General features: G+C 43.1%; 1 protein-coding gene across 5 annotated transcripts in view; it reads right to left on the minus strand.

Moving 5' to 3' along the window:
* Window positions 1-13908, minus strand: part of UGGT2 (UDP-glucose glycoprotein glucosyltransferase 2) — a 130776-nt gene that overhangs the window by 66410 nt on the left and 50458 nt on the right. For all 5 annotated transcript variants that reach the window (XR_008319566.1, XM_053310132.1, XM_053310134.1 and 2 more), the window contains 4 exons: window positions 10427-10546; window positions 8536-8621; window positions 5750-5885; window positions 107-238 (listed from right to left, as the gene is read on the minus strand). Coding sequence is in view for 4 of the 5 variants with exons in the window: in XM_053310132.1 (XP_053166107.1) it covers window positions 107-238; window positions 5750-5885; window positions 8536-8621; window positions 10427-10546 (474 nt within the window). In the remaining variant the exon portion in view is untranslated. The remainder of the gene's footprint in view (window positions 1-106; window positions 239-5749; window positions 5886-8535; window positions 8622-10426; window positions 10547-13908) is intronic.

The raw sequence follows: 13908 nt of genomic DNA on the forward strand, positions 1-13908 counted from the left end.
GCTAAACACACAATTTGGGGCACCAACTCAAAGTGTCCATGGATACAGAAAACAAGACTTAAAATAATTTTCCTCCTTTCATCTTGAAGCTCTTTCCTCCTCGTACCTTTCTCTTCTCATCATAGTCAGAGTGAATGCCAAGGATCTCCTGCATGTCAGCATGAGGAAATTTACTGCGAAGAACACGCTTCACATGCTCCACAGAAAGTACCCCTCTATCTTTTACTTCACGGTACATCTAATTAATGAAAGAGAGAGAGATAAAGAAATGAGATAACCTATTTCATTGATATATTCATATTATATTAAATCCTTATCACCACACTGCAAGTGGTTTTTAAAGGTTTCTGCCACCTAATCACAGACCTATCTAGTTTATTTTTATTACCCAGTTTTCAGCAGTAACCAAGAAATGATACACTTTAATACCTTCAACCAATTAAACTTCAATGAACTGTTCTCTCACTCTTAAGTTCATCCATCATACACATTTCTGTGCACTAAGGGAAAAAGAAAGGTATGCTGAGAAGAATAAAAGTATTATTTGCTTTCTACATAATTAAGTGCAACCATCTCACTTTCTTCCAGTACCCAAACACGAACTGGTCAAATGAACAAGGCAAATATATTTACATAATAAAACTGTCTTGTGGCTAACCCATTCTAGGCTATTAGAGGATGAGAAAAATGAGTAAAAAACTGCTAAATACATACTCATGTTAAGAATATCAACACAGGGCTAACAGCTATTTATGCCGAGACCAGAGGGGGGCATAAAATCTGATGGCTATAAATTATAAATTAGCCATTAATAAACTGAGACTGGAAATTGGAAGAGTTCTATTACTGGCATACAATACTGAATGAAACAGTCTCCCTATATCCACTCTGGGAGCAAGGAATCCTCTTGAGTTAAAGAGAAAGTTTCTAGTTCAGCATCCTGCTTCCCAAGTGGCCAGCCAGGTGCATTCAAGAAGCCCACAAGAGGGGCATGAGCACAACAGTCTTTCCCCATCACTTGTCCTCCATCAACTGGTATTTGGAGGTATTCTGCCTCTGAACCTGGGCAGTTCTATTTACCCATCACAGCTAGTAACAGCTGATAGATTTATCCTCCAGAAATGTATCTAATCCCATTTTAAACTTTTGTATCTAATGTATCTAATGATTAGAGCCCTACATGGAAAGGGAAATGCCGGATGTTCAAGCTGGTTTCAGAAAAGGCTGAGGAACAAGAGACATCATTGCCGATGCACTCTGGATAATTGAGAAAGCCAAAGAACAACAAAAAGAAGTCAATATGTGCTTTATTGACTACAGCAAAGCCTTCGATTGCGTCAACCATGTCGTGGAATATCCTTAGGAAAATGGGCGTCCCAGAACATCTCATTGTTCTCATGAGAAACCTATACAAAAGACAGGAAGCCACAGTCCAGACAGAACATGGTGAAACAGACTGGTTCCAGATCAGCAAAGGAGTAAGACAAGGCTGTATACTTTCTCCTCCTTTATTCGACTTATATGCTGAACATATACTGAGAGAAGCTAGATTAGAAGAAGATGAGTGTGGTTTTAAAGTTGGAGGAAGAAACATCAATAATCTGCGCTACGCTGATGACACCACTCTGATAGCTGAGAATGTGGATGATCTGCAAACTCTAGTAATGAAAGTCAAGGAGAACAGTGAAAAAAATGGGACAATGACTAAATGTAAAGAAGACTAAACTAATGACAATGGGTACAGCAACCAGCCTCAGAATAGAGATGTCAGAGGCCTCCGAACCGGTCCGGATTGGGGCCGGTCCGGCGGGGGTGTGTGTGTAGTTTTAAGGGCAGGGGGGTAGTACTTACCCCTCCCGCCGCTTTTCCCCCTCCGGCGCTTGACTTTTAAGCAAAGTTTTTGGGGCGGCAGCGTTCCTCCCTGCTGCCCCTGCCCCCGTCGTTGCCCAGCAAAAGGGGTAGTTTAGTGCACGCATGCGCCTGTTGCGGTGCACGCGTGCCTGTCGCCACCATGCACATGCGCGCCACACACGTCACACGTTGTGTGCGCACGCAACGTGTGATGTGTGTGGTGCGTGCGCCGCGGCGGCAGCGACGGGCATGCGCATGCCGCAACAGGCACATGCGTACACTAAACTTCTCCTTTTGCTGGGCAACAATGGGGGCAGGGGCGGCAGGGAGGAATGCTGCCGCCCCAAAAACTTTGCTTAAAAGTTGAGCGCCGGAGAGGGAAAAGCAGCGGGAGGGGTAAGTACTACCCCCCTGCCTAAAGCTACATACCACCCAGTGCCGGACCGTGCCTCCGTGGTTCCGTGTACATCTCTACCTCAGAATGGATAATGAAGACATTGAAATGGTGAATAGCTTCTGCCTTTTAGGATCAACCATCAACATTAAAGGATCCAGGATATTTAGATGCCGTGAGGTGTCTATACCTACAAAGATTAGAATCATTTGGACAATGGTTTTTCCCATGACACTCTAAAGATGTGAAAGCTGGACTTGGAAGAAGCAAGATAGAAAAAGTATTGACCATTTTGAACTTTGGTGCTGGAGAAGACTTTTGAGGATACCATGGACAGCCAAGAAAACAAACAAATGGATCACAGAACAAATCAATCCAGAATTTTCACTCGAGGCACAAATGACCACGCTCAAACTAGCATACTTCGGATACATTATGCGAAAACCCAGCTCCCTTGAGAAGTCCATAATGCTGAGAAACGTTGAAAGAAAGACAAGAAGAGGATGACCAGCAGCAAGATGGATGGACTCTATTATGACAACAATGAATGTACCACTGAGAGACTTTAAAGGTCGATTTGAAGAAAGGTCATCCTGGAGAGAATCTAGCTATGTGGTCGCTAAGAGCTGACACTGACTTGATGGCACTTAATCAATCAAATCTAATATATCTAATCTAAATGTATCTTATCCCATCAATTTTTTAAAATGTATCTAATCCCATTTTAAACAGTACTACGCCAGTGAACACCACCACATCATGCAACAACAAAGTCCATCCATTAAATTATGTATTATGGGCTAGATTCAAAAGGCTAGTTTTGATTACTAAAGCCTTACACAACTTGGGGCCAGGGTATCTGTCAGGCCGCATCTGCCCATATGGGCAGGGCTCTCTATTCAGCATCTCAGGACCTGCTCATGGCCCTGCCATTAACGAAGATCAGATTGGTAGTGCCTAGAAACATGGGCTTTTTAGTTGTGGCTCCTTGGCTTTGGAACACCCACCCAGAAGACCGCCACCATGTTCCCTCCCTCAGGGTTCTTAAGAAACTGCTGAAGAGCCATCTCTTTAGAAATCCCTTTTAATATTTTAGCTACAGCTTATTTCTGATGGGTTTTAACTTTTCAACTTGTAATTTTAAATTTGGTTTTAACTGAGGTTTTTCTTTAGTTAATTTATATTAATTTTATATTGTTTTATGATGTATCTGCTTTACAAGCTGCCCAGAGCACTGGAGGGTAGGATATAAAAATTGTAAATAAAATAAAATTGTGGGAAGCACGTTCTTTTCTCTGCTGGCAATTAATTTCACTGATAATCCCAAGTTCTAGTGTTGAAGAAGAGGACTAAAACTCTCTTTCTACTTTCTTTAAGCTGTGCATAGTTTGATAAGCTTCTTATATGTTTTCCCCCTTAGTCATTTCCTCCCTAAATATGGGACTAACATTTGGGACTAAAAAGTCCCAAATGCTTTAGCCTTTCCTTTTACAGAAGTTGTGCCAAACCCTTCATCACCATTTCCTGTACTTTTTCCAACTCTATATTCTTTTAGAGAAAGGCAATCAAAACAGTGCACAGGGACCGACATCCTGAGGGTCAGTGACATTTTTCAAGCTTCCAGAGCATGAACAGAGCTGAGAAATTTTGCCCACCGGTGCAACAGCACGCGTGGGGGACTGGGAGAATTGCGCATGGGCATGTCACATCTCAGCAGAAGATCCTTGCATGTGTGTGCTTTGTTAGGATGTCACAGTATTTGGCTGCATCACAGATATATATTAAAGCATTATGATACTGGCAGTTTTATTTTCAATTTATTTCCTAATAATCAATAGCATGGGTTTCACTGCTTTCTAGATCCAGCTACACTTGGGTCTAGTTTCATACTCATAGCTGGGTTCAGGAAGAGAACTGTAACACACTCCTCCCCCTGCACAAAAAATTTGCATCAGGTTGGTTAGAGACCCTGTCATAGCTCCTACCAAAGCAGGGGTGGGGGGAGTTCACTGGGGTTGAAACCTTGTCTGTAAGGGATTCACAGTAGGCTGCCACCATCCACTTTATTTTGATGTGGGAAAACCCACATCCCATATAAGATTCCTGGGTGGTGGGGGGTTGTGGACAAAAGGACTGAACAGTCCTAGGTCTTCAAAACGTGTGTGACTAAGGCAGACCCAAAATGAAGAGTAGCACACTTCACCAACAGGGGTTTATTATTACTATTACTATTAAAATAAAAACAAGAGTATGCAATCAGAACAATTATCTCTTCATAAAGCAGATTGTAAGACAGAGAGGCAACTAACCAGGCAACTCAGATACAAGCAACACAATAAAGGAAAATAACTTCCCTCATGTGTCAAAGTGAACTGGTCCCTATTCTTCTATTACTCATTGGTAGGGGTCTTCCTGCAGTTTCTCATTTCACCAGTAGCTTCTCAACCTGCTGCTTTCTCAGGGCACTCTTGGGACAGTCGAAACCAAGAAGAAAGCTTTCTCTTCTTCTACTTATGGCTGTGTGTGTAGCCTCCACCCAGTCCTCTTTTGTTTTGATTTTCCCAGGGCATTTTTGCTCATTGGGAATGGCCCATGCTTTCAGCAGTTGCTCTAAGTGAGGCCTAGTCCTTCCCTAAAACCTTACGGTCACTACTTTGTCTTCACCTGTATTATGTCTTTTTACTTGCATGTTGAATTATTTGCTAGCTCCTGCTTGCGTGACTAGACCAGTGTTTCTCAATGTTTTTGGAGTCATGGACCAGTTCAGTCTTTGTGTGCAGTTTCCCAGACCAGCAGTTAGTAAAGGGGTTCGCCCCCACCCCCAGGCACATCCCAAAACAATTTCAAACGGGGGGGGGGGACCACCTCTGGGAGCTCTCCAGAGCTCATTTCTAGGCAGGCATCCCTCGCTGCTGGGATAACACTCATTTAGCTTTCTCGAAATGAATGTTATCCCAGCAGTGAGGGCTGCCTGCCTAGAAATGAGCTCTGGAGAGCTCCCAGCAGCGGTGCCCCCCCTCCCATCGTCCCGGTTTGAAATTGTTTTTTTTTGGGGGGGGGAGATTAATTCCTCATGAACCATCACAGACCGGCACTCAACTCCATACAGACCAGCACCGGTCCACGGATCGGTGGTTGAGAAACACTGGACTAGACAACCAGCAGCAGCACCTTCCATCATATCTTTTGTGAGAGCTGCTTTCTTGAGACAAGGCGTTGAAATTATGCTTTCTGGTCCATTTAGACAAGGGTATGTGAATATACAATTGTATTGTTTGTTCTCAAGAAAGCTTGCAAATAAGCTGTTTGGATGAGAACAGAAATGGCTAGAAAAATATGTATTACTACATCCAAGGGAAGGGAAGGGAAGGGAAGGGAAGGGAAGGGAAGGGAAGGGAAGGGAAGGGAAGGGAAGGGAAGGGACTGTCCTGTGGATACTTCATACATGCAGGAAAGCAACAGCAATACTGAGTAAAACATTTTTATCTATTTACAAGCACTAACGTTTATTATGGAAGCAAAAGCTTCTGGGACGTCCATTTCATCTGCAATGTAGTTAAAAGTTCGCCATAAAGCTACTCCTGCATCCTCATTTCCATCAACTTCTTCATCAGTATTTAAGATGAAAACAAATCCAATTCTGTTCAGGAAAGATGAAAATTATCTAGGAATTGCATAGTTTATTAAGCCACATTAAAAGCAGATTAAAAATATTGCTTAAGCCTTCAGACACACACACACACACACACACACACACAGTGACATTTCTAGTGAAAAATTCCAACAGCAAGAATTAACTGATAGCATTCTAGATATTAAACTGGGCTACAGTCACAGTGGGCTACAGCATACCAAAGTATTTTAATTAAATCTTATGTAGCTATATTTATAAGGCATTTTTACGGCCTATGCAGGCAACCAAGGAGGCAAACTGGAGGGTTGGGTAGCCTAAATATCCATAAAACTCCTGCCTGCCTTTTCATACACATTTACAGATGAACATTCACCCCAAGCTTTTTATGTTTTCACCTCATTTTATTACATTGATATTCCACTTTTCTTCCGCTCAACTCAAGGCAGTGTACATGGAGTCTACCATCCAGGCATTAACTAGATTCCCATGTAAGCTAGCTTCAGCTGCTGAGGATTTACTGGCAGTTCAGTACATTTTCCAGATATCTGTCCGCAAGAGCAGGGCAAGTTCGGTATATTGCCCTCTTCTTCTCCAATCTAGGTAGTGCCTTCCTAGGTCCAGAAGCACAGAGATCTGCTGCCACACCAGCCCCAAGTTCAGAATTTTACATGTTGAACTCTGTCACTGCTGATGCTGCAAAGGTTGTTGAATCTGAGTGGGAGTGAAGCCTATGGAGGTAATTCTGAGATGGACCAACAAGCTGCGGGGGGCGTTAACGGTTGGCTCAGGATTGCTCCAGTTGCAAAAGTGGCCAAAAGGGCCCTGTGTTGTCTTCTTCAAGGCTTGGCACCAGAGTACCTGAGGATTGTCTGCTCCAGGATAGCCAACCTGTGACACCCCAGCTGTTGTTGAACCACAACTCCCATCACCCCTGGCCATAATAAACTGTGGCTGAGGAAGATGGGAATAGTAGTTCAACAACAGCTGGAGTACTAATAGTTGCCTACACCCCGCCCACTGGTCTACTCCGATATCATCCTGCCTGTACAGGGAGATCATATCCAGAGGCCATTCTCCAATTGCCTTGGCCATCTGAGGTGAGGTGGGTAACAATTTCTTGGTAATGTCACTCTTCTCCCTAGGGAGGCTCACCTGGTGCCCATGCTGATATCTTCTTGGTGTCATAAGAGGATCTTTTTATGTTCCCTGGACTTTTGATGAAAAGGTCTTAGCATTGCCTTGCTTTAGCAATGTCCTGCTGTTTTACAGAATGCTGGCTCCCCACTCCCCAAAGCATGTTTTACCATTTTATTGTTTTTACTGCCTCTTGTGAACTGCCTTGGAAATATTTATGTTGAAGGGTGGCACATAAATCTATAATATGTTCCCCACACTTCTGGTTTAGTGAGAGTGAGATTATACACAACTGGAAATATAAGGAGACATTCCTGGAAAACTCAGGTACTTTCCTCCCATGGGCAAATACAGAACTAGTGCTGATCCTGCAGTTGTTACCCTGTGGAAGGAAGGAAGGAAGGAAGGAAGGAAGGAAGGAAGGAAGGAAGGAAGGAAGGAAGACTAATGCAGCAAAATAGGATCTATGGGCCCTGGAAGCAAGCTCTTCCCAATGAAATTCTTGTTCTAGTTATACACAGATAGATCAGGACTTCATTCTATGTTTGTAAAAAGCAAAATGGAATTCATTAAGGGGGGAAAAGGGACCCTATACACAGTGCACTCCACCTGCCCAAGATTATAATGTGCTTAATTGGCAATCACTGAAGCAGCGAGGCCCCCCCCCAATATTCTGCATCCTTGTGCAAATTGCCCAAAGATCTAACAAATGCAAGATTCTGCAATTCCAGCAGATGAAATAGCATGCTGCGCAGCTTTTAGCAGATTTACCTATCAGAGTTACTCCTTCAGAATACCCCTGAAGGAAATCCCAAATAATCAACAAAGCCCCACTATATAAGGCGGTATTGCTGAAGGAGACCAGGAGTCCATAGCATTCTGTTGCCAATAGATTCCTCTGGAAGCTCATAAAACAGGGCATAGAAGTGACCAACTTCTGCAAAATAAAATTATGTTACACACTCCAGGTCTGCCCCCTTTCTCTCAAATCTTTGCACCTTTCTCTCTCTCTCAAATGCATCCTTGTTTCATTCCTGGACTGCATAATCAGAACTGCAAGGACGATGAAATACTACCTCTTGCTGAGTACAACTCCTTTTCTCACAAATACTGCTATAAGTTCAGTTTAGGAAACTGAAAACACTGTACAGTATTAGCAATTCATGGAGATCTAAGGGTCATTTCATATGTAATTTTTACCCAAAATATCCATATACACTAGTATATATCAATCACCATGTATACAGATCACACACTTATTTTTCAAGGTTTATGCTTATTGAGAAGCTGCAGTGGGTAATAAGTTCCCAACACATGTGCATCCACAAAATAAACGTGTGATCTTCACACAATTCTGTTTTTCTACCCTATACTAGTCAATACTCAATGTAGGGAAACTGTCATATGTAAAGCTGTCCCAGTTCCACGATCTTTTTAAAATTTGCAACTGCAGGGGGTAAAGAGGAGATATAAGTGCTAACACCACAACTACAATGTAAGATGAGTATCCCACTACAGTTACCTAAGAGGTACTTTTTGATTGTAGATTACGTCTACAAGTTTCATGAAGTGAGCCGCTTCTTCCTGGAGAGGATCAATAAATAGGACCTAACAGGAGAGGAAAATGCAAAGGTCCAACATCATCTTTTGTTCATTCTCTTTTCACTTCCCATGCAGACTTAAGAGCCCCAAGGGAACACCTAAGAACCTAGTTTTAACAGATCCAGTAAACCTGTGATTGGACTATATTACTTCAGACTGCTGTTATGGGCCTATATGACTGAATACTCAACCACATGAAAATATCCCTCCACACAGAAATCTAGAATTTAGAAAGAGAGAAGGGTTATAGCCTATCCAGATCTCCTGACTTGCTAATATTCTATGGAGAGAGAATTTTTTTGAATGAAAGAATCCCATGATATGAGCCCCCAATGCAGTCCAAGGTGGTACAGCCCAAATGCAGACTTATAATTTCAGTGAGAACTAGGCAAAAAAAAAAAAAAAAGGATCAGAAGAAAGAGTGCAGTCTCACACATTTCCAGTGTCTTTGAAAAGTCAGTAGTGCACTTGAACACCACTTTAGAATTTATGAATTTGTACTAAAATGCTTAGTATTGGGTGATAAACAGTACTTCAACAGTCATTCTAATTTTGCTCAGAGCCCCAAAACGTGTATGCTTATCACTTTCAGCAGTGAATCTCCAATTAATGACCCTATGGAAAGGGAAGTGTGAACAAAACCTAAAATATGTACAATATCTACATTATGTTTGCAATCTTTTTTATTCTGGAAATATTACTACTCTTGACTGTAGCATTTTTTATTTTCTGTTATTGCTACTGAATATTTTAGACTGCAAGTTTTTATCTTCCATGCAATGCAACACAAATGCAAAGAGCTGGACTTGAATCAAAGAACTGGAATTTTAAGCACTTAATGTGCAATCATACAACTGTTTGTTCATTTGGCATTTGCCACCCACACATAATACCTTGACTGACAAAGCAGTTACCACATGTTGATTCTCTCAGAGACAGCCTTTTCAAAAAAAATGTACAAGCAATAGCAATCAGTTTGAGCAAATGGTAGACTGGAATGAGCTTATCCCACTAAAAAGAAATAAGCAGTGGCATGTTTGCAGAATTAGGATTTAATACACTATTTAGTTGTACTTTCAGACAGACATCAATAGGCTCTCTCATAGTAAAGTGTGCTTAAATTAAAAGCCTAATTACAAGGGAGGATGGAAGTCTGGTTTTGCTTCAAGGATAAATTGAGTTTTAGTATATAAAAGCCAACTAACCACAAAGCTTCACATTTTAATTTCATTTCTTTCGTTAACACACTCACAGGAAAGCTATGAAGTTTGACTTTGACAGCCCATGCACAACTGCCTTCTCTGGACTAGTAACATTGAGGCAAGGATGAAGGTTGTTTCTCCTCAGAGGATGGCATCTAGATCAGGGTGAGTAAGTAGAACTTACTCACAGAACTTACACTACAGAACTTCATTCTGATGCCTTTTTGCTAGTGCCAGAAAAATACCATTTAAAGTTCAAAAGAACAATTATGGTGAAAAGCAATTCTTTCTGAAATCAAGAGACTCCCCCTTCTGCCCCCAAAGATGGTATAATTGGCTGACATCCAAATACTGCACTTGTGCAATGACCAAAGTGTGCATGCCCAAGCCTGTGTCAGCAATATGCAGGCGCTGCTGTGCACACTTTACATGTGACTGAGTGATACACTCTTAAGTGTTACACATAGCAACATAAATTGCCACCAAAAGTGAAGGGGAATGAGTTTTTCTATGATTTCCACATGTGGTGGAGCTAATGTTTAAAGCAGCACTAAGTCAGGATATATAAAAGACTATATAAATCATTTACCCAATACCATGAATACATACCATGTTATACAAATTGCGCCGAATCTGTCCCATCATTCCTGCATATGCTGGTTTAAGGAGTTCTTGAAAACTTGCAGGCCACTTATTATACATATTATCCTTTTCTAGGTTATTGACCCACTAGAAAGACATATCAATGATTGTCAAGGGTCACAAAGTTACAAATCAAAGATTATAACCAAACTGAAAGTTCTCAAAAGTTCTATGTTAGCACCTTGATACTAAACACATCACATGGAGGAAAGACAGTAATATAAGTACATGTATGGGCTCTTTTAATTGCTACCGTAACTGGTGCTGCTGTGAAGACATTTAAATGATCCAACCACATGCACAAAAGGTGAACTGCATGAATCCTGACCACAGAATTGACATCCTAGAGGAAGGGGAAATGTCAGTTTTGTAGTAAAGACTCATGCAATTGGCATCCACCCATGTGACTGGGTCATGTAAACCTCCTTCCAGATACACAGGGGCAGGCCATTGAGAAAAGCAGGTTGCTCACCTGTAACTTTTGATCCTTTGGTGGCTTAACATCATTGTCAACATTGGGCTCTACGCCTGCGCAAAAGCCACTGCGAAAGGATTCTAAAGCTCCTTAGAGGCGCTTGAAGCTCCACCCTTCACGCATGTCACACACGTGCTCAGTGTATTTGGGTGGCAAGCACCTCTTCTCCTCAGTTCCTGGACAGATGTTGTGGTGTTGAAGCTTCTAGAGGGACGCCAATAAAACAGGTAAGTATATCTGATATGCGGGGAGGCTGAGTTTGTGTTGGGAATGATGCCAAGCCACCAAAGGATCAAAAGTTACAGGTGAGCAACCTGTGTGCCCTTGCAGTGGCTAGGCATCATCCCCAACACTGGGCGATTAGCTAGCTCCCTAACAGAAGAAGGTGGGTATTAAATAATTTTTTTCAGTACAGAGCACCCAAAGCCAGCCTCAGCTACAGAGCGGATGTCCAGGGTGTAATATTGATTAAAGGGCTTATTAGACAACCAGGTGGCTGCTTTGAAAAGGTTGGAGAAGCTAACACCAGACAGATGTGCAGCCCTCATAGAATAAGCCCAAATCTTGGTGGGTGGTGAGATCCCGTTTCTCGAAGCAGTAGAAGATAGCCTGAACCAGCCACTCTGAAAGTCTTTGTCTGGTGACTGGTTTTTCTTTACCTAGGCTTTCACAGGGTTACAAAGAGTCTATGTGTACATCTGAAATCCTTGGTACATGCCGGATAATATAGCACAGCCCTATGGAAGTCTAATGAGGGCAAGGAAAGTTCGAGTGGTGTACTTGGGTTAGGAAAGAATGTTGGCAGGACGATGTCCTGATTAATGTAAAAGTCCATCACAATCTTTGGAAGTAAGGGAGGGTCAGTCCTCTTCACCACCTCGTTAGGGAAGAATACAGTATAGGGGAAATCCATTCTCAGTGTCCCAAGTTCACTGATCCTTCTCGCAGAGGAGAAGGCTTCAAGGAAAACTACTTTAAATGACAGCAGCTTGAGGGAAGCGGATGCAAGTGGTTCAAAGGGAGCCTCTGCCACTATAGACAGGACCAGGGAAAGGCTCCAGGGCTCAACTGGTTCCTTAACCAGAGGGAAAAGGTTGTTCAGGCCTTTTAAAAGTAGCTTACAGTCTGGGTGTGAGGAAAAAACTGATGAGGAACCCTGCCTGGGTGTATGACTGATAGTGCCGACAAATGAACCTTAAATCAATGAATTAGAAGGGCCAGTCTGCTTGACAGAGGTCAGACAGAGCAGGACTTGATAAACTGAAACCTTGGAGGGATCAAAGCCCTTAGAACATGCATAGACTGCGAATCTTTTCCACTTACAAAACTAGTTATGTCTTGCAGAGGCCTTCCATTCATGCAGAAGGAAATTATTCAGAAGGTCAGCTTCCATGCCATAATGTTCAGGGTCTTCAGGCTGTGATGGAGGATTTGGCTCCTGTTCTGGTGAAGCAATTCTTGATGATGACACAGATGGCAGTGGGATCCCTGAGAGAGATGATGGAGAAGGGGAAACCAGGGCTGCCAACTCACAGGGTGAGTAGAATGCAGTCTGTTTTCTGTTGTGAGATCCTGCTCAGTATCCTGGAGAGGAGTGGGAAGGGAGGGAAGATGTAAAAGAACTTGCCTGTCCAAGGAATTTGGAAGGCATCCCCCAGGGATTCCCTGCCCACTCTAGCCCTTGCAGTACGCTGGGCACTTTGTTTTCTTGAGTAGCAAATAAGTCCACTTGGGGAGTCCCCCACAACTGGAAGATGAAATTTATGGAATCCGAGTGCAGCTCCCACTCATGTTGCTCCATGTTACCCGTTTGTCTGCTGAGGTGGTCTGCAAGGATGATGTCCATCCCCACAATGTGAAAGGTGATAGGGTAAATATTGTGATGAATGAACCAATCCCAGATGTGTAGGGACAGGTTCAATAGGATTTTGTCTCCTCCGAGGGTGAATCAGGTGGGTTGTTGGGCACATTGTCATCTGGAGACGTGCCAGAAGGTCTCAGACATGACGGTAGTCTCAGTGTGAGTCGGGAAGAAGAAGTATAGTCCTGATCAGGAATGGGTTGCTGTGGTTGGGCAGTGGGAATTAGAGGCAGGCTCTTGAGGTGGAGAAACATTCAAAGGAGCTGGAATGATAGGTTGAGATGCCGGCAGATGCTCAGGAACAGCAACAGCAGGGCATTTAAAAGGGTCAGATGGCTCCATTGTAGGAGTGAGTGAGGAGTTTCTTCAGCTTCCATAAATGAAACTCCTCATAGTCATAAGGCAATGGGGAGTACCCCAGCATGGAGTCATGGAAGAGACCCATCTTACGCTATAGTCTTGATACTAGGGCCCTGGAGAGTTCCAGCAGTCAAGGCAGCGTCAATATGGAGGAGGTGGCAAAGATAAACTCAGTTGCTTCTTTCAATCATATGGCACAGGAGCTGGAGGAGCAATTGGTGTAGCCTTGGCTGGAGAGGACCAAGGGGTTGCCCTTGAAAGAGAGACCATACAAGTCATCCTCACCAGTGACACAACATGGGTCACCCTGGAAGGGAAGCGGAAGGGGTCTTTAGAACCTGCAAAGTCTTGATGTTGAGTTTGTCATTCAAGTCCAATCCATGAAGCTGGAAACCACTGAATGTCAATCCCAAGGTCATCAACAGAGAATCCAGTATTGCATCTATGTCCAGGATATGGATGTCCCTTGATGCCGATGATGACAGGTGTCATCGACATCAAGGAAGGCATTCACAGCAATGGAAGGATGGTTGACATCAAAGCTGGAGCAGCCATCGACATGGATGCAGAAGAGTGTCTATCATTTGACGTACGTGGTGGACGAGGTATCCATGACTGGATCCAGTGATGACAAAGAGGACTTGCACAGCCAACAGTGTTGGGGTCAAAGGCAAAGATGAGTGCTAAGGTGGCGAGTGTGCCACTGACACTAACCTGCACTCAACAGTCAACTCCGTAGAGAAGGGCACGACT

Source organism: Hemicordylus capensis, chromosome 3 (assembly GCF_027244095.1).
Source record: "Hemicordylus capensis ecotype Gifberg chromosome 3, rHemCap1.1.pri, whole genome shotgun sequence".
NCBI lineage: Eukaryota > Metazoa > Chordata > Lepidosauria > Squamata > Cordylidae > Hemicordylus > Hemicordylus capensis.